General features: G+C 35.5%; 1 protein-coding gene across 5 annotated transcripts in view; it reads right to left on the bottom strand.

Moving 5' to 3' along the window:
• Positions 1-23,386, bottom strand: part of MAN2A1 (mannosidase alpha class 2A member 1) — a 119,087-nt gene that overhangs the window by 56,070 nt on the left and 39,631 nt on the right. For 4 of the 5 annotated variants that reach the window (XM_087741590.1, XM_087741591.1, XM_087741593.1 and 1 more), the window contains exons 8-12: positions 17,656-17,833; positions 13,463-13,665; positions 7,861-8,046; positions 6,087-6,201; positions 3,039-3,106 (exon numbers count right to left, since the gene is read on the bottom strand). In XM_087741590.1, the coding sequence (XP_087597716.1) occupies positions 3,039-3,106; positions 6,087-6,201; positions 7,861-8,046; positions 13,463-13,665; positions 17,656-17,833 (750 nt within the window). The remainder of the gene's footprint in view (positions 1-3,038; positions 3,107-6,086; positions 6,202-7,860; positions 8,047-13,462; positions 13,666-17,655; positions 17,834-23,386) is intronic. The other variant, XM_087741592.1, reaches the window with a different exon arrangement.

Consider the following 23,386-nt stretch of genomic DNA (forward strand, 5'->3'; position numbering starts at 1 on the left):
CTTAGTTGTTCTAAGGTGGCAGAGTCACAGTAAGATTTAAAATACTCTACATACCTATTTCATTGTGATTAACACATTTCTTTTTTTTTTATAAAACTACGGATTCATAAAAAGATGGCAACAGAGCACTACAGGTAAGAGATGCATAGATAGGGAGGAAAATGATACCAAATATATTAAAAGTGGTACCTACTTAGAAACAGTTTGAAAGATACTTCTCAACTACACAACGATCTGGAGCTACTTAATACTAGAACAATGACTACTGAAAGATAGATTTTTTTTTTCCTCTTTTCTTTTCTCCATGTAATCAAGTTGTACTAGCTCTCCTGTACAGTCTGTCCGATCAGTTTTCACTAATGAGTACGACTTTCCAAGCAGTGAAGAGAACACTTTACGAAAAAACATCAAAAAAGAAGGCTCAATGAGAGAGGCAAAAGCATACTACCAACTACTTTCCCGTTGAAAAGTAGGTTAGATCTGAAATCGACAGTATCAACTCAGTTAAATAAGAAAAAATAGGAAAATGATTGAGTAACTAATCAGATCAAAAAAACCATTATCTTAAGAGCTTCCCATCAGTAGTGTTCCTCTAAATTATAGGTGATATGAACAAAACTTTTAAAAGAATAATCAGTTTAAAATACATCTATTTTTAAAAGTCTTGACATGAAAATGCAGAACTACAAAAAGCTAAATATTCAGCCAATTAAAGAAAAGTAACACCTTGCAAGTTACATTGACTTAATTTCTATCCTGCATAATGGTATATTAGAACACATTAACAGAAAGAGATCTAGAGATGTCATGCTACAGACATGAACAATAAAGACTATTATGAGTAGAGGATAACCAAATAATGAAGTTTTAATGAGAATCAGTATTTTCAATCTGCTGATTCCTCAAAATTTGCAATGAAAAAAACAGTTTCTGTCTTAGAAGCTTCAAACTCTGAAGTTTAAGCACAGTAATCCTTAATGATAAATTTATCAAGTTGAATCTAGTATTTTACTGAAATTCACATTTCACATCTTTACTGGCTACCTAGAAAACTCAGATGCACAGTCATAACGTTCACATACTAGATTTAAGCAAAAGTTACTGTCTCAGCTTACATACCACTTTTCACAATGGTAATAATGTTAGTGGAGGTTCCAACTACATCCAGAGATAAAGTTAGAAGCCTAGAACAACTAAGCTAATTTTCATAAGAGAAAATAATTGAACATACAGGTATTCAAATGACAATTTTAACAACAAAGGAAACAAGAAGTAGTGTGCACTTAACCATTGCTTTGGAAGTGTTTCCAAACAGGAAATCATTACAAAAAACAGGTTTTCAGGCAGCATTATCAACATTCCCTTGTAATCTTTCTCTTCCCCTTGCCCCTCACACTTTTTTGCTCTTTATTCTATCTCACATAATTCTGATTACACAGTCTTTGGAACATGAACCGCATCTTATATGACTGCATGGTATCTTCACAATACAGACACATGACTGCATGGTATCTTCACAATACCAGACAAGTTAAAATTAGCAATTATTTACCAATGTTATCTTCTTAATTAGTTAAGACAAGTTTAGAGAACAGCAGCAAAAGGCTGCTACAATAATATTAAATTTAAAATAAAAAAAGCTTGACATGTATATCTACATAACGTACAGCTAAGAGGGGGGAAAAAAAAAAGCAAATGCCTGAAATGCATAAACACCAAAAAGCGAAAAACTCACTTAGGATACTATGCAGAGACATAAGTGGAACAGTGGATGCAAACAAAAGGCATGTCAGGGGATGGAAGGGGCATGGGGTAAATTTCAACAGCTAACCCAGGCAAGGAAAGCAAAAGCATTAAAGCCATCCTCAAATGGCGAAGAAAGTCTACATTATAACTTGCCTCCAGCCAAGTGTTTATATACAATATATACAATCTTCTCCCAGTGAAAATATCTGAGGGGATATTTTGAAAAAGGCACCTGAGTTTTTAACCATTTTTGACAAATTTAAGATAACCTATTAGCACCTATCTAGCACTCCACCAAGAGAAAAAAACCTGCTATTTTAAAAAAAAAAAAAGTATGTATGTCTACATGACTGCTCTAGAGACAAGCTTATATTAAAACTACATATACACACACACATTATATACATTTAACTTTAGAGGACTGAAGACAGCTTCCCCCAAAAGCTCACAAGGACCAAACTTTGCTCATTTTTTCAAAGAATTTGATTAGAACTTTTTAATGGTAGCAGTTAGTCTGCTGAACAGCCTGACACCTTCATGAATTAGGCAAGTAAGTTTTATTAGCTTGCCGCTTGCTAGAAGCAGAGAAATTAAATACTAACATCAGGAAAAATAGCATTCACCACTTTTCAAATGAATCTTAAATCTTCTGTTCTGTAAGCAAAAACCTTGTATTACTTGATTACACACATAGCAGCTCTCATATCCATACATCTTATTCTCTTTATTTGGATTAGTCGACTTTTAATGAACATTTAAGTTATTTGAAGTTGGATCCTGAATGTTCATGAGGATAGTAGGATGTCAGTTGCAACCGAATACTCTAGAACTACATATAAATAAAGAAGTAAACCCTCTTAATACAATGGAAAGTTGGAGTTAAGAGAAAACAGTGTCTTCAAGACAATCCAGCGTTTATATATTGTCATTTTTAGGCCTTATAAAAAATAAAGTTTTGCTCACAGTGTTATAATTATATTTAATTAGAATTTTCTACTACTGCACTCAATTACAATTTATTAAGGATTACAATGCTGTAAAAGTACATACTAAACAGACTACTTGCTGAAGCTGAATTAGTGGAATATGAGAAACATCTACAGTTTTAAAGTGCTGTGTCCTCTTTCAACTAGACACAATAGTATTAGCTTAATAGGCTAGACTATAATCTTTTTACCTTTATTTTGAGTGAAAGTTAAAAAAAATCAAATTACATAGAAACTTGCTTGGCAGTGAAAACACACACATTGCTAAAAGAATCTTAGACACTAAGTAATACGTAAATTATTTACCTTGGTTGCAATGACAGCTTTATCACCGTCTTGTGTGGCAAAGAATCTTGGGAAGACTGAACATCGTCCTGCAAGAGAACATCTTTGAATTTGCTTTTGAATACACTTAAACGTATAATATATGAGCTTTGTCTATTTTATGAACTTTATGAAGTACAAAACCATGCTAGCCATATGATAAACAGAAGCCTGTTTTAGCACATTACACAGGACGATGAACCACAGGAAGTTTATAAACTAAGTACTTCAGACTGACAAAAGAAAAAGGCTCACTTTAACCAATTCATTGAGAAACCCTTGCTTTAATTAAATGTCTCGTATTAGATACCATTATCAAACCGTCACTCCTATGTTTTCATTTTTGCATACAAGGCATCATAATCAACAACTTCCTTCAAATTTTGCAAATACTCATCATATATTTTTATTAACTTTCTCTTGCTAGAAGTTTACTCTCTGAAACCCTACACTCCTGTATATTTATCACAAGGATTTAGAGTTTAGTCACCTGTCAGATCTCGTTGTTACCTGATATTGTACATAAAGAAAATTTTCAAAAAACATAATTTGGGCTGTATTTATGATTTTTATGTGATATAAATTACTTGAAGAATTGTTTCACAATATTGATGATTCTTATTTTTAACTAGCTTGTCTCTTTTCTCAAATACAATATGACCCAGTGCTCACTTCCAGTGAGAAAAGGTAGTGACAACCCATTGCTGTCACTATCGCATTAGTCTTCAAGTAAGAGAACCAAACTGTTGATGTACTGTTACATTCCCATTAGTTCATATAATAGTGACAACTATACACTTTGCAACTGAAGTGCAAAGCTCCCAGTTCCTCAGAATACTCCAAAACATCCTCAAAATCATGTTTTTCAAATCGAACTATTGCCACTTACATGAAAGTTTTCTTTCTGCACTCAAAGAAATAAGATTAATATAGAGGAATGGTGCAATATTTGCATAGCTTTACTTTTATAGGTTGGAGCTCATCCTATTGGTTGGAACATTAAATAAAGGATCTCTAAGTTTCTTCTATTTTTCAGTGTATTGTCTTCCAAGCAATTTATTTTTTGTTTGTTTACTAATCTAAGGTCTGTAAAACTTACACGTGATGTACAAAGTATTCAGTTATCAGCTGAGAAAACCATGATGCTTTTGTGTGCAACTAATAATTAAGAATAGCAGAAACACAGCGCACACAATATCATTCTGCAATCTCTCCATCATGACTCATTTCCAACTTCCTTTTTTCTGGCTTCAAGAAGGCCAATTTTCCCCTCATTGTACCTGTTATCTATTTGAATGCTGCTACGGTCTCTTGCTCTGTTCCATTGCCCATCTGTTTTTTCCTTCTTCACCCCTCAAAGACAACAGCCGTTTTCAATCTTAAAATACTAATCATTTGACTTTCTCAACTCTCTCAACATTCATTCTGAATGCCCACCTCTGAGCAATTCTTGATGTCAGCTTCCATTAACCACCAAAATACCATGATGGTATTTCAAAACAAGTGCCTTTGAACTTTCTACTTGCTCGAGGTTTGCAAAAGTTTTTTTGTAAATATCCTGAAGTTCTCCTGTTAGCATTCTACAAATCACACATTAAAGACCTTTTGCCGTGGTAACCAAAGCACTGTAGGAACATGAGGTTTATGATATGCTGAAGTTATGCTGTGTATCATACAGATAAATCATAATCTACTTCTGTAATCACCTTGTTTTCTGTTTTATATATATAAACAATAAATTCATTGAAATAAGAACTTTCTTTTTCATTTCTGCTTTCACAGTGGTAATAGTGGGTTTGTCTTAGTATGCTCCTAGGCAATATACAGTTTAAAGACCAATTAGTACTTCTACAATCCAGTGGTATTAATCCAGACTCAAAGAATAGGAACAATGAAAGTTTAGTAAAAGGTAACATCACAACATCCTCCAATACAATTCAGAATAGAAATGAAAACTTCATTCCATGAATGTCTTCAAAATATTCTTATTTTATGAAGATGCACATTCATTTTGTTAGCCTTTCCAATCAGGAGAAAAATGACATATTTGCGGCACACATCCACATAGCACACACCCACAGGCATATAAATGCAGCATGCACATATATGTTAGTATCAAAGCCATAAAATGTATAAGGAACTATTTTAACAAATTTTTTGTTTCTTTAAACATATGTGACTGAAAGAGTAATTCAAGGTAGGGCACATCTGGCACATCTAAGTCAGCAGAATATATGTCATGTTAGTTATGTTAGAAGTGTGAGGTAATCATATAATAAAGCCTGTCTTAATCCTGCTATGTTTATGCACAAGAAACTAAAGCATCTTGTTTCCTCTCTATTCCAGGCATATGGACTTAGGTAGACTTCCTAAGACTACCTAGCTATCACAGCAGAGAGCTTTTGTTCAGAAAGTGAAGAAACTAAGAATTTTGAAAGGAAACAATATTAGCATGTGTGTTTCCTCAAGGTGCTCTTCACTTCAAAATGGGTCTCAAAATGATATGCAGGGATCTGTTGCTGACTTTATCATTGGTAGATTCCTGTTTTGATTTTCAGGTAAGGAAAAAAGCACAAGGTCTTGTCTAAACCTGGTCTTGCAAATTCAGCTTAGGCTTATGTTCAGGATGGAAATTTTCCTCTTCCTACATTTGTTAAGGAATCAGCAAAGTCAAATTACAGGACTGCATACCGTTATATATTCACATATCACATGCATTTCACTGAACTCACGAACAAATTCATGCCCACAAGAAAATCAGAACACCTGGTTTTACCATGTGATTCACAAAGTGGAACAAAATAAGCCCATTTACTTTAGATACGTGGGGTGTTTTTCAGCATTAACTGCTGAAGATTTCACTTTTTACTTTCCAATATCTTCAATTAATATAAACAGTGATAAGTAACAGATTTTTGAGCAGGTATTAGCAGGAAATTTCATTCTGACTTTTCCCAGGCCACTCAAACTTGTATCAAAAAGACATAATTCACATTTTATTTTTGGAGAAGATCAAGAAACATAGCTCACCATCTTCAGGAACGGAGTTGATACATCATAACTGTAAGCACCTTTATCCTTTAGGATAAGAATATGAGCAGAGTCAATTATCACTTTCTTCAAGTTCATTATTGAATGGAAAAGCCTGTTAAAAATTAAGTCTTAGTTAGCCTTCAGGTTTTTTTATTCAATGCGATAACATCGAAATGTAAAAAGATTAAAGAACTCAAAAGTATGACTTACAGAAAAACAAATGTAAGTTTTAATATCACTATAGCATGAAATTAAAACCAGCTAGTTGCAATGGGTGACCAGACTGCAAAATGCAGAAATATTCTCAATTTCATTATATTCCTACCTTGCATACCGAAAATGAGGTACACCTCCACCCCATTGTTATGCTACAAAACATATACCCCCCAAATACCAAGTACTTTTTCAAAATGGTAATCTTAGGAAAGTTCGTGGTTTATATGTTTGATTTCCAATATCTATAGTGGAGACAAGCCTGAAACGCTGGTCACAAACACAAGGTTGCCTTTAAGCAGGATTAGAAAAACAATCAGAAACAAAAAAAATTAAGTTATTACCATGATCTCCATTGCTTCAACTGACACAAGGTTTACAAATGCTTAAATACTGAGAGTTGTGTAATTTTATTTGTAAAGTTAAAAAAGCCTTTATTTTATGCTCTCTTAACCAAGCACATTGCACATGTTTGTACTTTGCTTATACCTATGCTTTAATAGATAAAAAATTAACAAATTTATGGAATTTAAAAATACTCATCATGAATGCAGTAGTTTAAACTGAGAAAGAGTATTTTGGAGGCATTTAAAACAACAACTTATTTAATGGACATGCTCTACCATCAACCATCTACCATCACCTACCTCAAATTTACTCGTGCTTACATTCCGATATATAGCAATTTTCAGAACAAATGCATAATTAAAGCATATATCTACATACACAGACATACCTACACATATATATCTCACTCACTCTTCTTCAAAAAAAATTCCATAAAGTAGATAGCAGAATAATTTGTCAATACTGAGAAAGCAACTACCCACCAGATATAACAACTATAAACAACAACAGACAAATTAACTAGAAGATAGGCAACACAAAAAAGATTTCCCATATTGAAGAAAGGTAGGTTAAAGAGGGTGTGGGATTTTCAAAGGAATATATGCTTAAATTAGCATGTCTCTTGATAATTGCTTAGCACAGGCAGATAAAAAAAATCATAGAATCATAGAATGGGTTGGGTTGGAAGGGACCTTAGAGATCATCTGGTTCCAACTCCCCTGCCATGGGCAGAGACACCTTCCACTAGACCAGGTTGCCCAAAGCCCCATCCAACCTGGCCTTGAACACTTCCAGGGATGGGGCATCCACAACTTCTCTGGGCAACCTGTTCCAGTGACTCACCACCTTCATAGGTGTTCTCCTATACAATAGGTTCTCCTATACAATGCTCTCCTATACAATAGTTATACAGAAAATAATAGCCCTGTTTTTAAAGAACTCTCGGTACCGTGTCTACCTAGCTTCTTTTGAAATCTCAGAAATTTTGTTTGGACATCAAATTCTTACATCTGAGGATTAAAAAATATTTCATAAATGAAGAAATCAAATAATAAGTAATCAAATCCACTTCTCTTGTACAGCACCACTACACTACCAGTACCGAGTACATCACTAGCTATAGCAAATCTGTACCTCTGAAATAAATACTTCTGTTTTAAAAAAGCAAAAGGAAATTATGATTTAAGTTTATATATTTACAATAAATTACCTAGTGCCATAATCCACAACTACCCAATCTTTAGATGTTCCTGTAATAGCATCATGATGCTGAAAGAGTCCAAGGTTCCTCCTAGCTTCTGTCAGCAATTTATAGCTATCCACTGAAGGAAAGACACTCATCTTCTCAGATTTACTGGACTGTACCAAAGCCAAGGAGTAGAGGATTTCAGCTGCCCTGGAATTGCAGAGAAGAATCAAATACTTATATAGGTTTAAAAAGCAAAAAGCAACACACATTTCACCTGAAGAATAAACTGATGTTTTTACATGTTTCCTCATGCCTAGTTCCACAAGTTCTTTAAACCTTAATCTTTTACTTTTTAGCCTGTTCTAGCTTCAAACAGTTAAAAATCACTGCTGCACTTCATCAACTAGTTTTACACCTTGTAAGCTTCCTGCAAGGCTTCAGTGATGGAAAATAGAGCTTTAAAATAAAAATATGCCAGTACAAAGTAGTACACCATTTTCACAAATGTACGAGGTATACAGATCTGATCTTAAAATGATACAGTATGGATAGACTCCCTTATAGGAGACATACAATTCCCATTTCAAAAAACAACTTATTAAACAAATAAAATTATCTTAAAGAAATAAATTAATCTGTACACTCTATATAATCTCTATTCTGCCATTTGTACTTTAAGCAAACTAAATTCTCCTACAGACTTAGGCAGTTGATGTACCTGCTCACTATACATTCACCTGAACGGTGAGAACAGTGGATTCAAAAACCCTTAGAGTGAACAGAATGCAGAGCCCTATTTCTTATGCAAAAGCCTAGGACTAAAATATAACCATTAGGTTCTCACTTGCTTTATAAGAATCTACATTTTACAAAAAAAAAAAGCCAAACCCACTATAACTGCCAGTCATTATCAATATCTGACTAACAAAGATGCCTGTACAAATTCTGGGAAACCATCTGTTGACTTTTTTCCTATCTCCTTTTCCTAAAATGTTACAGTTCTGTTTCTGTAAGTCTGAAAAGTGTCAGATTCCTTTTCAAACTTTATTTGAGCTTAATGAAGGTTTCTCAAGTGTTTGAAGAAATCACAAAAATATAGGTTAATGTTATAAAAAGCAAAGAAAGCAACATATGTTCTTGAAACAAATGTAAAACTAACTTCTAAGCATGCAAATAAGAAAAAAAGAAAAAAATGAAAATACGTTAACTTTTACATTTACCCACGTTGCCAGTGAGTGCATGTGTTCAAATTTAAACTAGGTGCAACAACAAATTTTAAAATCATTCTCAACTTGGGTTTTCAGACTGTGCATTGATATTAACTGTTAACATGAAAAATACCTTTGGATTCAGTTTGGTCTTTATGCATTACATAGGTGACAGTTATGTAAAAACTGCAAGTAGCATGTGTCAAACTAAACTGAAAGGTATACGGTACATATAACAGCTCAATTCACTTTCATATTGTCAATATTTGAGGAATAGGATGAGATTTTGCTCTTACAGGTAAGATAATTGCTCAGAAGCTACACACAAAATCAAGATGTTAAAAGTTGTAATTCCTTTTTTTTATTACTAGTGCACTTAAGCTTTATGGCTGTGATTTTAGTGTTGCTTAGTGCAAATTCCTACATCTACGCATTCCTCCTACTTTGTTTTATTACAGCTTAATTTGAAAGGAAAACAAGTATACTGTAGTTAAAAAGGCACCAGATGCATATCATCTAGTGGATAAACCCTGTCTGAAAGTGTTTTACCTTTTTTTACAAATTTGACTTAGCCACTAAACACTGATGCAACTGTAGCTATGAAAAAGAGAACAAAAAAAAAATTTTACTCTTCAAAATATAAGTTAGATTTCTCTCCCCACGATCCACCTCCATTTTTTTTTTTTTAAATAGGGAAGTCCATTATTTATAATCAAAGTAACAAACTTAAAAAAAAAAGAAATAACATTAAAAGGAAGCTGTATAGTAAATACATTTTCAGTTCATACTGCTTCCAGAACTTCACTTCAAATCCATTTTATCTATAAGAAACACTTGGAACTCTTCAGCCTTTCAGAAAAATAACTGATTCTGCTTTACAGATCTATTCAGTACATCAGTCTCTTAGACGCAGAATTTTCCTTTGAAGTGTCAGTATTATTCTAAACATTAGAATGGTTCAATGGTCAAAGACACTCAGAAGTGAAACCACGAGAAACATTATATTAGGGAACACTTTAACTTATAAGTAAGCATTTACCTCTCTCTATACAGCTTTTATGGAAAGATACTAAAGCCTTGGTTTTCTCAGCTCTATTTCAAACTACTGCAGATTACCTAGTTACCACATATTACCCACTTTGTTGCAATTTGTTACTGTATCTCACCTGATGGGACACTGTAAATAGAACAAAATTTGCTCCACTGATTGCTCAAAGCCTACGCTAGGTTACCTTTAGGTCCACTTTATCTGTAACCTAAATTAATAAATAATTTTTCCAAGAGTTTCTGAACTCTCAAGATGTGGTCTTTTCTATCCATCTGTACAGTTAGAAGTATCACCACAGCTCTTGTCCCGCTTCTGAATTACTTCAACAATCTTTTTTGCACACTTACCACAATTTTTCCCTGATGACATCTGTGAAGAATGAAATCACAGAATGTGTTCCTAACTTGCCCCCAGCTATGCTGTAGTTCTTTGCAACTGTCCATTATTACATTAAACAAACTTCTGGTCACTGATTTCATCACCCTTCTAACTACTTCAATCCACCCATCTCTCATCCATCTCTCACTTAAGATTAAAAAATCAATTATGTCTCAAATCAGAAGTGAAGTCAATCTCCATTACCAAATCCTTAAACTTCCATGCACAAACCCAAAACTTTCTTAAAAACAGGAAAAACCCAACCAACCAACTCTTTTCTTGCTTAAATGGCCAGTCATCATAGCAGGTCCTGAGGTTGAACACTGTTTCCTGGCTATTAAGTAGCAGTGAAGTACTACTTAACCCTGGTACTGCTGGAATTTAAAAGCATTCATCCTTGGTGAAGAATACACACACATACATATATATCTCCTGTTCATGGTTCACTCCCCCACATATATACACACACACACACACATATATATATGCACACCAGATAGATAGATATAAGTTAGCTCAAAAAGAACTATGGAAAACTTAATCACATGGTTGGAGCAAGGGTATTATTATTTAAATATGATCATAATGTATTTCTTCTGACTTTAAAGACGACAAAAAAAACAAGGCAAAACTCCTAATTCTGCTGTTCTCACAACTAATATGCCATCCTTGAAGATTGTCCAGGTCTCTGAAAGAACAACTGCCAAAAAACCTGATATTAAACGGACAAGAACATGTCTATACATTTTGTTCTTACATGTTATTCACAGAGGATAACAAAGGATGAAAAGCTGCCCAGGTATATTTTTAGAAATGTGCTTTGTTTTAATTCATAAGACTGAATGTTTAGTCTTCTTCCAGAGATTCTTTACCTGTAAGTCTAGCACCTTTTTCAAAAGTTAAAGGGAACTGAAATTCTTACATGAAGGAATCTTTTAGCAGTGAAAACTTGTAAATACTACAAATAATGTTGAAAGCAATTCATATGAAGTTTTTTGCCACGTAAGTAATAAAAAGCAGAAGAACAACAATAAAGTAAACACACTTAAAAATTTTTAGAAAATAGGCTACGATTAAGCTAAAAGAAAATTAAATCCTTGGTGCATTTTAACAAACAGAAAGAAATTTAGGCAAAAGTATCAAATACAATTAAGTAGGGAATTCAATTTATAAGGACATCATCTGTCCTGTTTTCTATATATCTTGTCTTTTCCAACAGCAGTATTAAAAAGGCTGTTTTCACTGAAACCCAAAGATTCTTATGATAAAACAAGCTAATGAGAACAGAGCTAATTAGTATTTATAATGCCAATACAGTAAGTAAAAAAAAAATGCTTCCAAGAAAATCATACTCCTGGCGATGCTTGATACTCTATTTGCAAACTATTTCTAAATAGTTGTTAAACTTCCTAATTACTGTTAGCTTTACAAATGCCCTCTTGGTAATATCCTAACATTCTTGGGTTTGTACATAAGTTAAGCAAAACACTTGTAACATTCCAAAGTTCTGATTAAAAACACTGCAGAAGTCACTCCTCTGCTAACTTCTCCTTACTATATTATTTTTACATTCTTCTGCCAAAGGCATCCTCCCCTTGCTTTATGTCATTCCTCTCAGCTTTGGTCTTATGTTTCTTCTCCTTCCTGACAGTCTTTGCCTTCTTTCCTCCCTGCTTTCCCCATTTGAAACTTTTCTCCTTCCTGGTCAATGCAATGCCTTCAAAGTTATGTTACATTGTCTCTTTCCTAACACTTTTCTGTTCTCAGGCCCTTGATCTCACTTCTCCTTACACATTTCTTATTCTTTCTATTGCTTTCATTTCTTCTTCACTAATTTTCTTGATTTCCTCAGGTCTCTTACTCTGTATTCTTAGAGTGCAGAGAGGCGTCTGGAAAAAGCCACTTTCATTACAAGAAAAACATACTACAGATCACAGAGTAGCTGAGTCCCAAGTTTGCGAACCAGAGTCAAGACTTGATTCCCTGGAAGAAGGAAAACAAATTCTGCTAGATACAGAGGTTTCTCTTCTGAAAGGTAATTGCATCTGCCTCCAAAACACTACTTTCCACACCCCTCTTGCTCCCTCCACTACTGCAGCAGCCATTACAACACAAAAAAAAAATTGTGAGAAATCCTTAAGGAAGGATTTCTCAGCATTACAGGAATTCTCTAGCACAAAAATGTCTGAACAGCGTATAGAACTACAATAGGTATATTTTAAAGGGTCGTTCCAGAAGACAAAAAAGTGTTCTTTGACTAAAGATTCTTGGAAGGATAACCTTTTGGAAATTGAATTTCTAGGTTTTGGAAATGGATGAAATGTCCAGGGTTTACATCATACGCATCTGTCCCAGATTTCTTTCTGGAGCCTTAAAATATAGTTAAATTGTTTTAAAACACATCTTCTCTACAGCAGCTACAAGGGAGAACCACTTAAATTCCCGTTACGAAAATTCAGCGATAATTTTTCCTTTAAAGAAGATGCAAACACTTTTTAGTAGAGCAGTACCTTACAATCTGAGATCACTTGGCACACAATATTCCTAACTACTTCTCAACTGCCTCTAACAACCCTTGTAAAATTTGCACCTTTGTATTTCCCTCTAAGAGAGTTCACAGTATAGCCATAATGATAGATTGAGCTGACACCTACCCAAATCCGATACAGAAATGAAAAGCACACTACCTGCTATTTTTCACAGAAGCGGGACTTGCTGATCACTTGCACAGTATTTTAGAAGAATTTGTTTGGATGGAAAAATTATTGTTGCATTTCTGTGAATTTACTAAAAAACCAGATACACTGACTAATCTTTGTAGCAAGAACTACATTTGGGGGCCATTTAGGCTATCCTTATTGTAAGTAAACTTAAACTGTGTGTTTCAAAATCACTCTTCCATCTGTCCAACAGATTTAGAGGACTTATACATTCATCTCTCCTGCATGCCAAGACGTATGTTATGAATTTACTGGATGGCAGTATTTACCGTAAGTAGGATTCCAGGACTCTATCCAGTCGTTTATAGAAGGGTCGTGATGTAAAGTATCCACTCCAGTAATGATGATCTCTGTCTGCATAGGTGAAGAAGTCTCCACTTAAAACAGGGAAAAATGAATTGCTGCTCTTTTCACCCAAATTGCTTTCTTTGCGCAGAGCTTCAAAGTAATCTGATAAAGTTCCAAACTGGGCCTGAATGAAAATTAAAGTTACTGTAACACAGTTCCATTTTCTTTATTTAGACATATGAAGAGAATGAATATGCTTGGTTTCATATACATTTTATAAATATGCTAGTCTTCCAGCAGAATTATAGCACAAATCCTACCCTACAGAGCTTTAAAGTTTCCCTGCATGCTTACCAAACAAGGTGAATAGCTCTTCCAAAAACATTTCAACTTCATTTGAACTCAGTACAAGACAGACATGCACCTGTTGGAGCACGGCCAGAGGAGGGCCACAACAACAATTAGAGGGCTGCTATGACAAAAGGCTGAGAGAGCTGGGGTTGTTCAGCCTGGAAAAAAGAAGGCATCAGGAAGACCTTACTGTGGCCCTTCAATACTTAAAGGGGGCTTGTAAGAAAGATGGGGACAAACTTTTTAGCAGGACCTGCAGTGACAGGACACGGGGTAATGGTTTTAGACTAAAAGAGGGTAGATTCAGACTAGATGTAAGGAAGACATTTTTTACGATGACGTGGTGAAACACTGGAATGGGTTGCCCAGAGAGAGACTGTAGGTGCCCAGTCCCTGGAAACATTCAAGGTCAGGCTGGACGGGGCTCTGAGCAACCTGATCTAGTGGAAGGTGTCCCTGCTCATTGCAGGGGGTTGGACTAGATGACCTTTAAAGGTTCCTTCCAACTCAAACCATTCTATGACTCATGAAATATGAAATACATTTTTTTTTTAAAGTATAAATCAGTATCTAAAATACAAGCTACATCTCAACAAATAAACAAAGTATTCTTTCATGTCTTATAAGTAGTATCTCAATAAGTAGATATCTGGACTAAATAAGAAAATGTAATGCAACAAGAGCATAGTTGTCTTAATCCTGCATTTTCAAAATTAACTCTGCTGTGCTCCAGATCTCCAACACATGCTTAACCCAAGACGACTGTTGATCAAAAAATTAGCATTTGCTTTCAGAAGCTGTTTTTTTAAAACTAAATACAAAAAAATTGTGTTTGGAGATGTAACATGGGGGAGTACAAAAAATTCATTATCTTGTGGTCATTTATAAAAACGTTCAAACAAATAAGGCAATAACAACCCTTTAGAGGGTAGGTCAAAACACGGTACTCTCAAGCTTGAGGGGCACAAGAAAAGGGGGAAAATAAAAAAGGGAGAGGGACTGATGTCAATGTTGCCAGCATTGAGAGGGGTTGTTAAAGAAGGCATAGAAGGCAATCTGGATTTTGAATGAGGGTGGAAAAACAATTAATGGAAGCGGGAACAGCACAGAAGATCACACTACTACAAGTATCCTTGTAATAAACTATAATGATAATTCTTCAAATTTAAGTCACTTTTTTGTTGTTTGAGTTTTTTTTCCATTTTGTTTTTAACAACAAGCATATAAAGTAGCATGCTACAATTTACAACACCAGAAAACAAGCTTTTAGTAAAAATCTTTTAAAAGTGACTTGGAATTTAAGGACTATTACTGTGACAAGAAAGATGTGCTATTTCAACATTCAAAAAAACCCAAAAACGAACAGTATTCACTCTTCAAAATCATTCAGAAAATCCAAGTATCTGTTAGGTGGATACAGTATGATAACTTGCCACTTTGATGGCAGTAAAGCAGAGAAAGACACATACTACCACAGAAATCCCAACAGTAGTGATCCTTGCCTTATCAGGCACTTCTAGGACACTTGGCCTTTTCCCTCACTATCATAGATACCTACAAGACATAATTCAGAAGGTGGGAAGGAAGAAAAAAAAAAAAAAATCAACGAACCAAGAGAAATCAGGGATAGGTGACACAAATTGAAGAAAACTCATTCTAATATCAGGTGAATGGAAACAGTGAAATAACCTGGTAGACTCTTCTATCGGCATATAAAAAGTCTCAGCTTAATTTATGCATAATAGATGGAGATAGATGGGGACCAACTTTATTATGCATAATAGATGGAGATCTCCAAATGGGAAATTAAACTCCCTGAGAGCAAAATAGATATCTTTTACAGTAATCTACCACATACATTTAGGACTATAGAATAGCTGCTGGCATGAGAATCTCAATGCTAACAGACATATCCACTAGATAAACATCTCAAATTTGTCTGACAGGGTAAACCTTTCATAAGATCAGAAAGGCAGAGTAGGCAGTCCCTTGTGTAAGTAGTAATATCCTAGGCATCTCAGCACTTAAGGAAGAAATGTGAACTCTTCCTTTATATAATCTAGGTTCTTAGGAAGCTGAGCTTGACCTCTTAACTTGCCTGTGGAGTTACAGTCCACTGGGGAAAGTGCAGCAGCGTGTGCAAGTTCTCCACCTAAGCTCATATTTCCAAGGATAAATGACATCAGTTTAAAATAAAGAAAAAAAAAACCCACACCCCAAAAAAGAGAGAGAGAGAAAGAAAAAACCCAATTAAATAAATTAAATAAAGAGGAGACACGCTCCAGTGCCAACAGTGCTCCAGCTAAGCAAAGTACCCTAGGTATGAAGTGGCTGAATCAGAGCATTGTATATTTTTTTGTCTGGGTATTAGGAACCAGAAGAAGGGTTGGATACTTCTACGAGGGCCCCAAGGGCTGGTGTGATTCCCAAGATATTAATCCAGGTAGGCAAGCCAGGGCTAACAAAGTAGACTGCTAGAGTCCTTGACAATGGGCTGAGCAGGATCTTTCAGATGCCTCAGAACTTGAGTGGTCCTTGAAGAATGACATCAGAGCTAGAGCCTTCGGGTTTTGCCCCGGAGAAGAAATCATCCAGCCCAGGGTAGCAGGAATGGAGACCACAGAAAGTATACTGCTGTTAGTATCCAAAGAGTAACTACCTGCACACTATATCCACTTTAAGGGGAGTAAAGCTGGTGATAGCAGCAAGCTTTAGATTTAAAAGTTGGGCTTTAGATTTAAAAGACTACTCTCCAGGTCCATCTACCTCCACTAAGACGTAGCAGGTATTAATATATATCATGTCACCCACATCCCACAGGAAATAGATGCAAAATCCAGGTCTCAGACAAGCTGTGATCCCAAGAGATCATCTTTCTTATGCAGAACACAAGTCCAGAAGTCAGCAGGAAGAACTAACACACTACAGGCATTACTCAAATTTGCAGTTAGAGGAATAGGGGGAGGTCACAGAAAAGGTGAGGGAAAAAAGATGCACACACAAACAATATATGAAAGAGACCAGACCGGGTTTAAAAAGCTTAAATGTGAAAGCAGCAACACTGCTCACTCACGTGATACTCAAGAAAAAACAAGGTTGTCATCCCCTATTTCTTATTCCCATGCTGAAAGATGATGAAAAGGCGACTGAGTACAGAGAACATCTATAGTACAAGAAGTCTCTAAAGTACTCAGCTTACACATTAGAATGTATGAATGTGTATATTAACACTCAAACATAATTAATGATTTAAAGTGCTATCTCATCTGATAACTGTGTTAGTATTCACTCCTCCTTTTGTAGCCAGGTCAATCTCTTAGATTTTACTGTATTCAACAACATGTGCCAGCAATGGTGCCTCTTAGGATTTTTTGTTTGTTTTGGGACATAAAACCAAGAGAAGCCTAGTAAAGCAACAAAATTTGCTTGAACTTCTAATAGGAAAATACAATAGTTTCAAATAACAAAGCCTGTGAGCCTTAAATAACAATGCCTGAAGCCTGTGAAAACAAGAGTACTAAGAAAACAATGAAGCCTAACAGCTGTTCTCTAAAATAATCTAGTTTGGATGCTATTTATAGTTTTCAAGCAGATATTATTAACAGCAAATTTTTTTGTTTTGGAGTGAGAGGAGATGGTAAAGGCAAAAAAAAGTAATCTGCCACAACAAACCAATCTGCTGTTAAATAGTATATAAAGCTCCACAGCTTATATATAAAGCTCCACAGCTTTAAAATGCAAACCACAACTGTTTTCCATGAGGAGTCTCAAAATACTGAAAAATACTGTTTTCTCCACAAACCAGAAGAAGTGTTATGTTTACCTTAACATGCCACTCAGGATGAGAATTCATATAATCAAACAGCTTCTGATAATTCTGGTACTGCTGATCCCATTCTGAGCTCTCAGCATAGCGGAAATCATCCCCTAGTGGAGCCAATAGAACTTTAGTACGGAAAAGCTTTGACTTCTTTCTGTATTGATCTAAAATCATCCAAGCCCTTGAGGAGAAGAAAAAAAAAAAAAGCAATTTAGCAAACAGAAGAATAAAGGTCAGCATTTGACAAAACAATTCTTAGATATCAAGTTGTGCATTAGGGTGACCCTAAATAAGACATACAAAACTCCGGTATTTCATTTTATAACAAAAAGATGGATACAATTCCCCCCACTGGGACACCACATTCAACCTACTACTGTTGCAAACACTATGCTAATTAAATCCTCCAATAAGCTTATCAAGCTCCATCTCAAACAGTAGGTCAGTCTGCATCAATTTGTTCCTGTGCCAAAACTAACCTTCAGTTCAAATTATGTTTACTTGCTTTATATTTAGATAACAATCCTAATCCTCTCCAGCCCTTATTTACAATAATAAGCAAGTTGTTCTCATCCCCTCTGGTAACTCCCTTGGACGCTTTGCTTCATATCTTCATGTCCTTGACAGAAAAACTGCCCATAAATTAATCTTTGAGGAACTCCAGCCTTGCAAAAAAAAAAAAAAAAAATCTGGAGGAAGTTCACTACTAACAATCACTGTTCCCCCTTCAGCCAGCTTCTTACCTGTCTTAAAGCCAGCCCTCTTAAGCTTTAAGCAATGTCCTGAAAAATTAAACCCACTGCTTTTCTGCTTTTGGCCTTTAAAAAAAAAAAACAAAACCAAACAAAAAAACCCAAAACTTACACATGCACACACAGAAAAAAGGCACAAAAATTATCCTTTGGCACCTACTAACTCTGTGACGGATAGAATATGTCAAAAATATGTTCTGTCCTTAAGCAGCAATGTATTAGAAGTTACAAGTCTGATGTCTGGGTTTCCGAAAAGGTCCAGTGTCCCCCCCGCCCCCCCGCAAACCACAATCACCGTCAAAATCTTCAGATGCCGATCTTCTCTAATTAAAGTTATGGAAATAATTTTAGTAGGGAGTATAAACCATAGTAACATATTTAAGAAAACAGGAATACAAATGACACAGTTTTAAAGAGAAAATAGCAGCAAATTCCAGATACCAGGGAGCTTTTTGTTTCTACAAGTCTTTTTAATAGATGGTTGTTGTGGTTCAACCCTAGCCAGCAACTAAGCACCACACAGCCGCTCGCTCACTCACCCCCTGGTGGGATGGGGGAGAGAATCAGAAGAGTAAAAGTGAGAAAACTCATGGGTTGAGATAAGAACAGTTTAATAATTGAAATAAAATAAAGTAAAATAGTAGTAGTAGTAATAATAATAAAAAATAATAATAATATGCAAAGCAAGTGAGGCATGATGCAATTGCTCACCACCTGCTGATCGATGCCTGGCCCATCCGCAAGCAGCAGTCACTGCCCCCTGGCCAACTCTCCCCAGTTTATATACTGAGCATGACGTCCTATGGTATGGAATAGCCCTTTGGCCAGTCTGGGTCAGCTGTACTGGCTGTGCCCCCTCCCAGCTTCTTGTGCACCTGGCAGAGCATGGGAAGCTGAAAAGTCCTTGAGTAGTGTAAGCACTACCTAACAACAATGAAAACATCAGTGTGTTATCAACATTATTCTCATCCTAAATCCAAAACACAGGACTGTACCAGCTACTAGGAAGAAAATTAACATTTTTCCAGCTGAAACCAGGACAATGGTCTACCGAAATCTACTTTCAAGTCACACTCTTGAAGATGTTATATAAACATTTATGTGAGAATTTAATCTAGTCCAATATATCAGAAATCCGTATTTCTTTGATCAGCAAGTCAAGGTTTATTTGTTTACCAGATTATAAAAGTATTGAGTAAACACAAGGTCTGACTGTATTCTGGAGGGAGAAAGGGGGCACAACAACATCTTTAGTTAAGGATCTACATAGTTCTGCTGAGACTAGAATAGACCCAACTAGTGGCTTTCCCCTCTCTCTGTCTATAGTTTGATTTACAGCTCAGATTACCAAGTATTTAGGCTTGAATCCATATTTTCCATGAATTTCAACAGGTTGCTGATTTAAACATAAAGACTTCCTCTCCAATCAACTAACAGAGCAATCGGCACAACACAGGACTTTGTAATTCTACCTTCTAAGAAGCCAGCCTAATTCATATTTTTCACATGCAGCCTATGGTTGGGAACATGCTTTATTTTAGACCCTCTTGAAAAATACAGGACTTCAGGAAAGGTTACAGTTAACAGTTATTTGACTGACATCTCTCTTCAAAGTCCTCCTCTAGGTTCTTTCCACATCTACTGCAAAATTCATCAGTATTGCTGTTCTCCCTTTCATCAAAATACAACTGTAGGATTATCAAGAGTTTTTTAAGGGGGCAGCAGGATCTCACTCCATTGCAAACCAGTTCCAATTGCAAAAACACCAAAGAAAAATTAAATGCTTCAAGTCAGGTATACCCTCTTAAGTTTCTCTCAAATAACTTCCTAAATCACTATTTCATACAGGAATGAGAAAGAATCAGCAGAAAACCACGGACAGAATTTGCTCAAGATGAAAAATACTTCTGGAGGGAAAAAAAAAAAAAAAAAAAAAAGATTCCAGTAAGTGTCACCAATGCTTTCCCCTTCTGGTTCCCTAGCAAGACAGTATTAGATACATTCTGATACACGTTTATCCCGCCTACCTGAATAAATTTGAAAGCCAGAGAGAACAGTCATGATAAACTTTTTGTAGCACCATAATTATGGATATAGCATATTAGCAGCAACTCCATTTTAATGGCTTTAAAAAAAACAAACCCAAGTTTTTGTTTTTATACAATCAAAAGTTCTTGGAATTGTACACAAGATGCATTATATAGTTCTCAATATTCAGAGCAACCCTAACTGCACTCTTAGTTGGCAACACTGAAGTATATCAACATTGTCAAGCATGAAGAATATTTTTCAACTTTCTTTGCAGTTTTCAGATTATTGTTGAATGCTTAAGACCTTTCACAAATGAAGAAAATCAGCAGGTGTGAAAACACAAGTATGTTCTTTTAACGCAAGAATTCCAAGTATTTGGCTAAAACATATCAGAATGATTAACCTGGCTGGCTTTGACCCTTCCCATGTCAAAAGAGGAGGAGCAGTAGCCACCCAGAGTCCGTGGGAATCACAAGAAATTTTGCAGCAGCTATAGCAATGCCACATCAGCAACGTAATTCTGAACACCAGTTACATGTAGTGCAACATGACCAATCATAAAGAGAAAAAAGCTGAACGGTAAAATTGGGCTCTTGAACAGCAGGGGGTGAAGGGGAGAGTCCATTTTCTACTCCTTCTCTGAAGCACATAACTTGAAGTACAGATTCTTTCCTATTGCCATCCATGGGAGAGAGACACACACCAAAACAAGCTACGCTTCCTCTAATGAAACAACTCATTCCCATTCAAGGAGGAAAAAAAAAAAATAGCTGTTTTTTCTTGCTAGTGTGAAAAGCTAGAACTTCAACATTCAATCGTACGGATAAGGTTGCAGCTGCAAAACAGGGCAAGTGCAACAGCAATCTTTTATAACCTGAGTTGTTATGAAGTGTAATTAAACAAGTATAGGCTTTCAATTAGGCTTCTGTTTCATTCCTTCCTACCAAATCACAACTAAAGTGGCAAGGCAGTGATAAATCCAACAGCTACTAGTCTTAAGTTTGCAATTCAATATCTCTTCAGTATATATGTATGGACATAATAGTATTGAAATCAAAAGCAACAGTCCCAGCTGAGCATTCAAGATCTGTGTTGTATCAGTTTTGTTGCAATTTTAGCATTGAAGAAAGGTTAGCGATCTAAACCTTGCCTCTAAATTACTCAAGTGTGTATCAAATACTTTTTTCAGATCCATGTAGTGTAGATCTCCTGTATTTTTCCAATCTTCAAAAACAAAGCAACCAGATGAGAGGCAGATCAATTAGTGTGCTACAAAGCTTGGAAAGCTTATGATGTAAAGATAGATTTTCCAATTACTTCTGGATCTCATACATCTCCTCGTCATAACAACTGTAAAACTTCTGTTGTTACAGACGTCAGATCAGGCAAGTTTTTGGTTGCTTACAATATTCCAACTTTTTCTGTTTCATAAAATATGAGTAGTGTTTCTAGCATTGTCCAGCAAAACCCTGCTTTCTATATTTTAGCGGATATATTTGAAACTACACTCGAAGTATGGTTCCTGTGTTCCTTCCAGTGTTGCAAATGTAAATAATACAGGCTCCCAACTCAAAGACCATGTGTTAGTTTTACTTTTCGCTTAGGTATTATCTACCATACTGCTGTTTCAGCTCCCTGTTGGACACCAAAACTGTTTTTATCTACCAAAAGCTGATGCAAAAGATTAAGTTTCACGGACCATATTGAAACGATGATCTCTTCAACTTGATCATACGTTCACTACATACCTGCCCCATTTCTTTTCTTCCTTGATTTCATATGACGTGATGAAAGAACAATTTCTTTTACAAGGTCTAATTTAGATTGTTATGCAAAGGTTGCATCTTGGCAATGCAGGGATAAATTAAGATCCAATTAAAAAAGAAAAATGTTAAAAAGCATTCCAAGCAGGCTCTCTGTATTATACTTACAGCCTGTATGTTCCAAGTCTTTCTTAAACAAGCTGTTACTCTTCTACAGATATTGGTCTCAGCTAATTGGGATACATATTCAAGATTATTCTTTTTACAACTTTGACTTAAAGACACATGAGCTTTCAGTCATTTGATAAGCACTGGATGTGTCATAATGATTATCCTATTAGCTCTACTGGTCTCCTGTTACCTTCAGCTCTCATTTTTCTACTTTTAAAGAAAATTACTTTTTCCTATCATCATTTCAATTTCTACCTTAAAATATGACAACTGTGATGTATTCTGTTTTATTTTGGTTTTATCTTCGATAAAATTTTGTAACCGAATTTTACTGACAAAGTGAAATTTTCAAGATGCTTGGCAAAACTTATACTCAGAAAAAGCACATGCAGACTTGACATATAGACAGCCAATGCATCACATCATCACCTCAAAACTTCACCATCAAGACTAGATCCAAAAAGTCACCCTGGTTTCCTTAATACATTTATTACACTCAGCAATTTGCAACAATTGTAAACACCTATCTAAATTTCTAGCTCTTGAATTTGAGGATGGATTGAAGGCCTGATGATAGTAACAGGACTGTAGAATACAATCTTTTTCTGGAAAAACCTTTAGCAGTCCTAGCTTGCCCTTCTTGGTTTTTTTGTTTGTTTGTTTGTTTTTTAATCTCCCCACCCCCCCCACCCCCCCACAAATTGAAAAGTAGTTTTGTAGAACTGTAAAACTTGATTCTTACCCATGGCAAAACAACTCAGTGTTTCTATTTGAAAAATAAAATTGGGGTTAATATGATTCCCTCCACCCCAACATGTAAGACATAGGACTCGGATTCATTTAAAGTGTCCACTTCAAGAAACCTAGGCCACAGTAGGCCACAGATAGCCAAGTTTTGCAAGGATATACCATGGAAAACATTTCACCATTTGCAGTTACAGCATACTACACCATGCTGTTCCTGAAGTCTTCCACTAGCAGGAGAGAGATCACTGTCTATTCATAAAATTCACAAAA

This window comes from Nipponia nippon, unplaced genomic scaffold, assembly GCF_047370975.1.
Source record: "Nipponia nippon isolate SJK-2023a ecotype South Korea unplaced genomic scaffold, ASM4737097v1 scaffold_8, whole genome shotgun sequence".
Taxonomy (NCBI): domain Eukaryota; kingdom Metazoa; phylum Chordata; class Aves; order Pelecaniformes; family Threskiornithidae; genus Nipponia; species Nipponia nippon.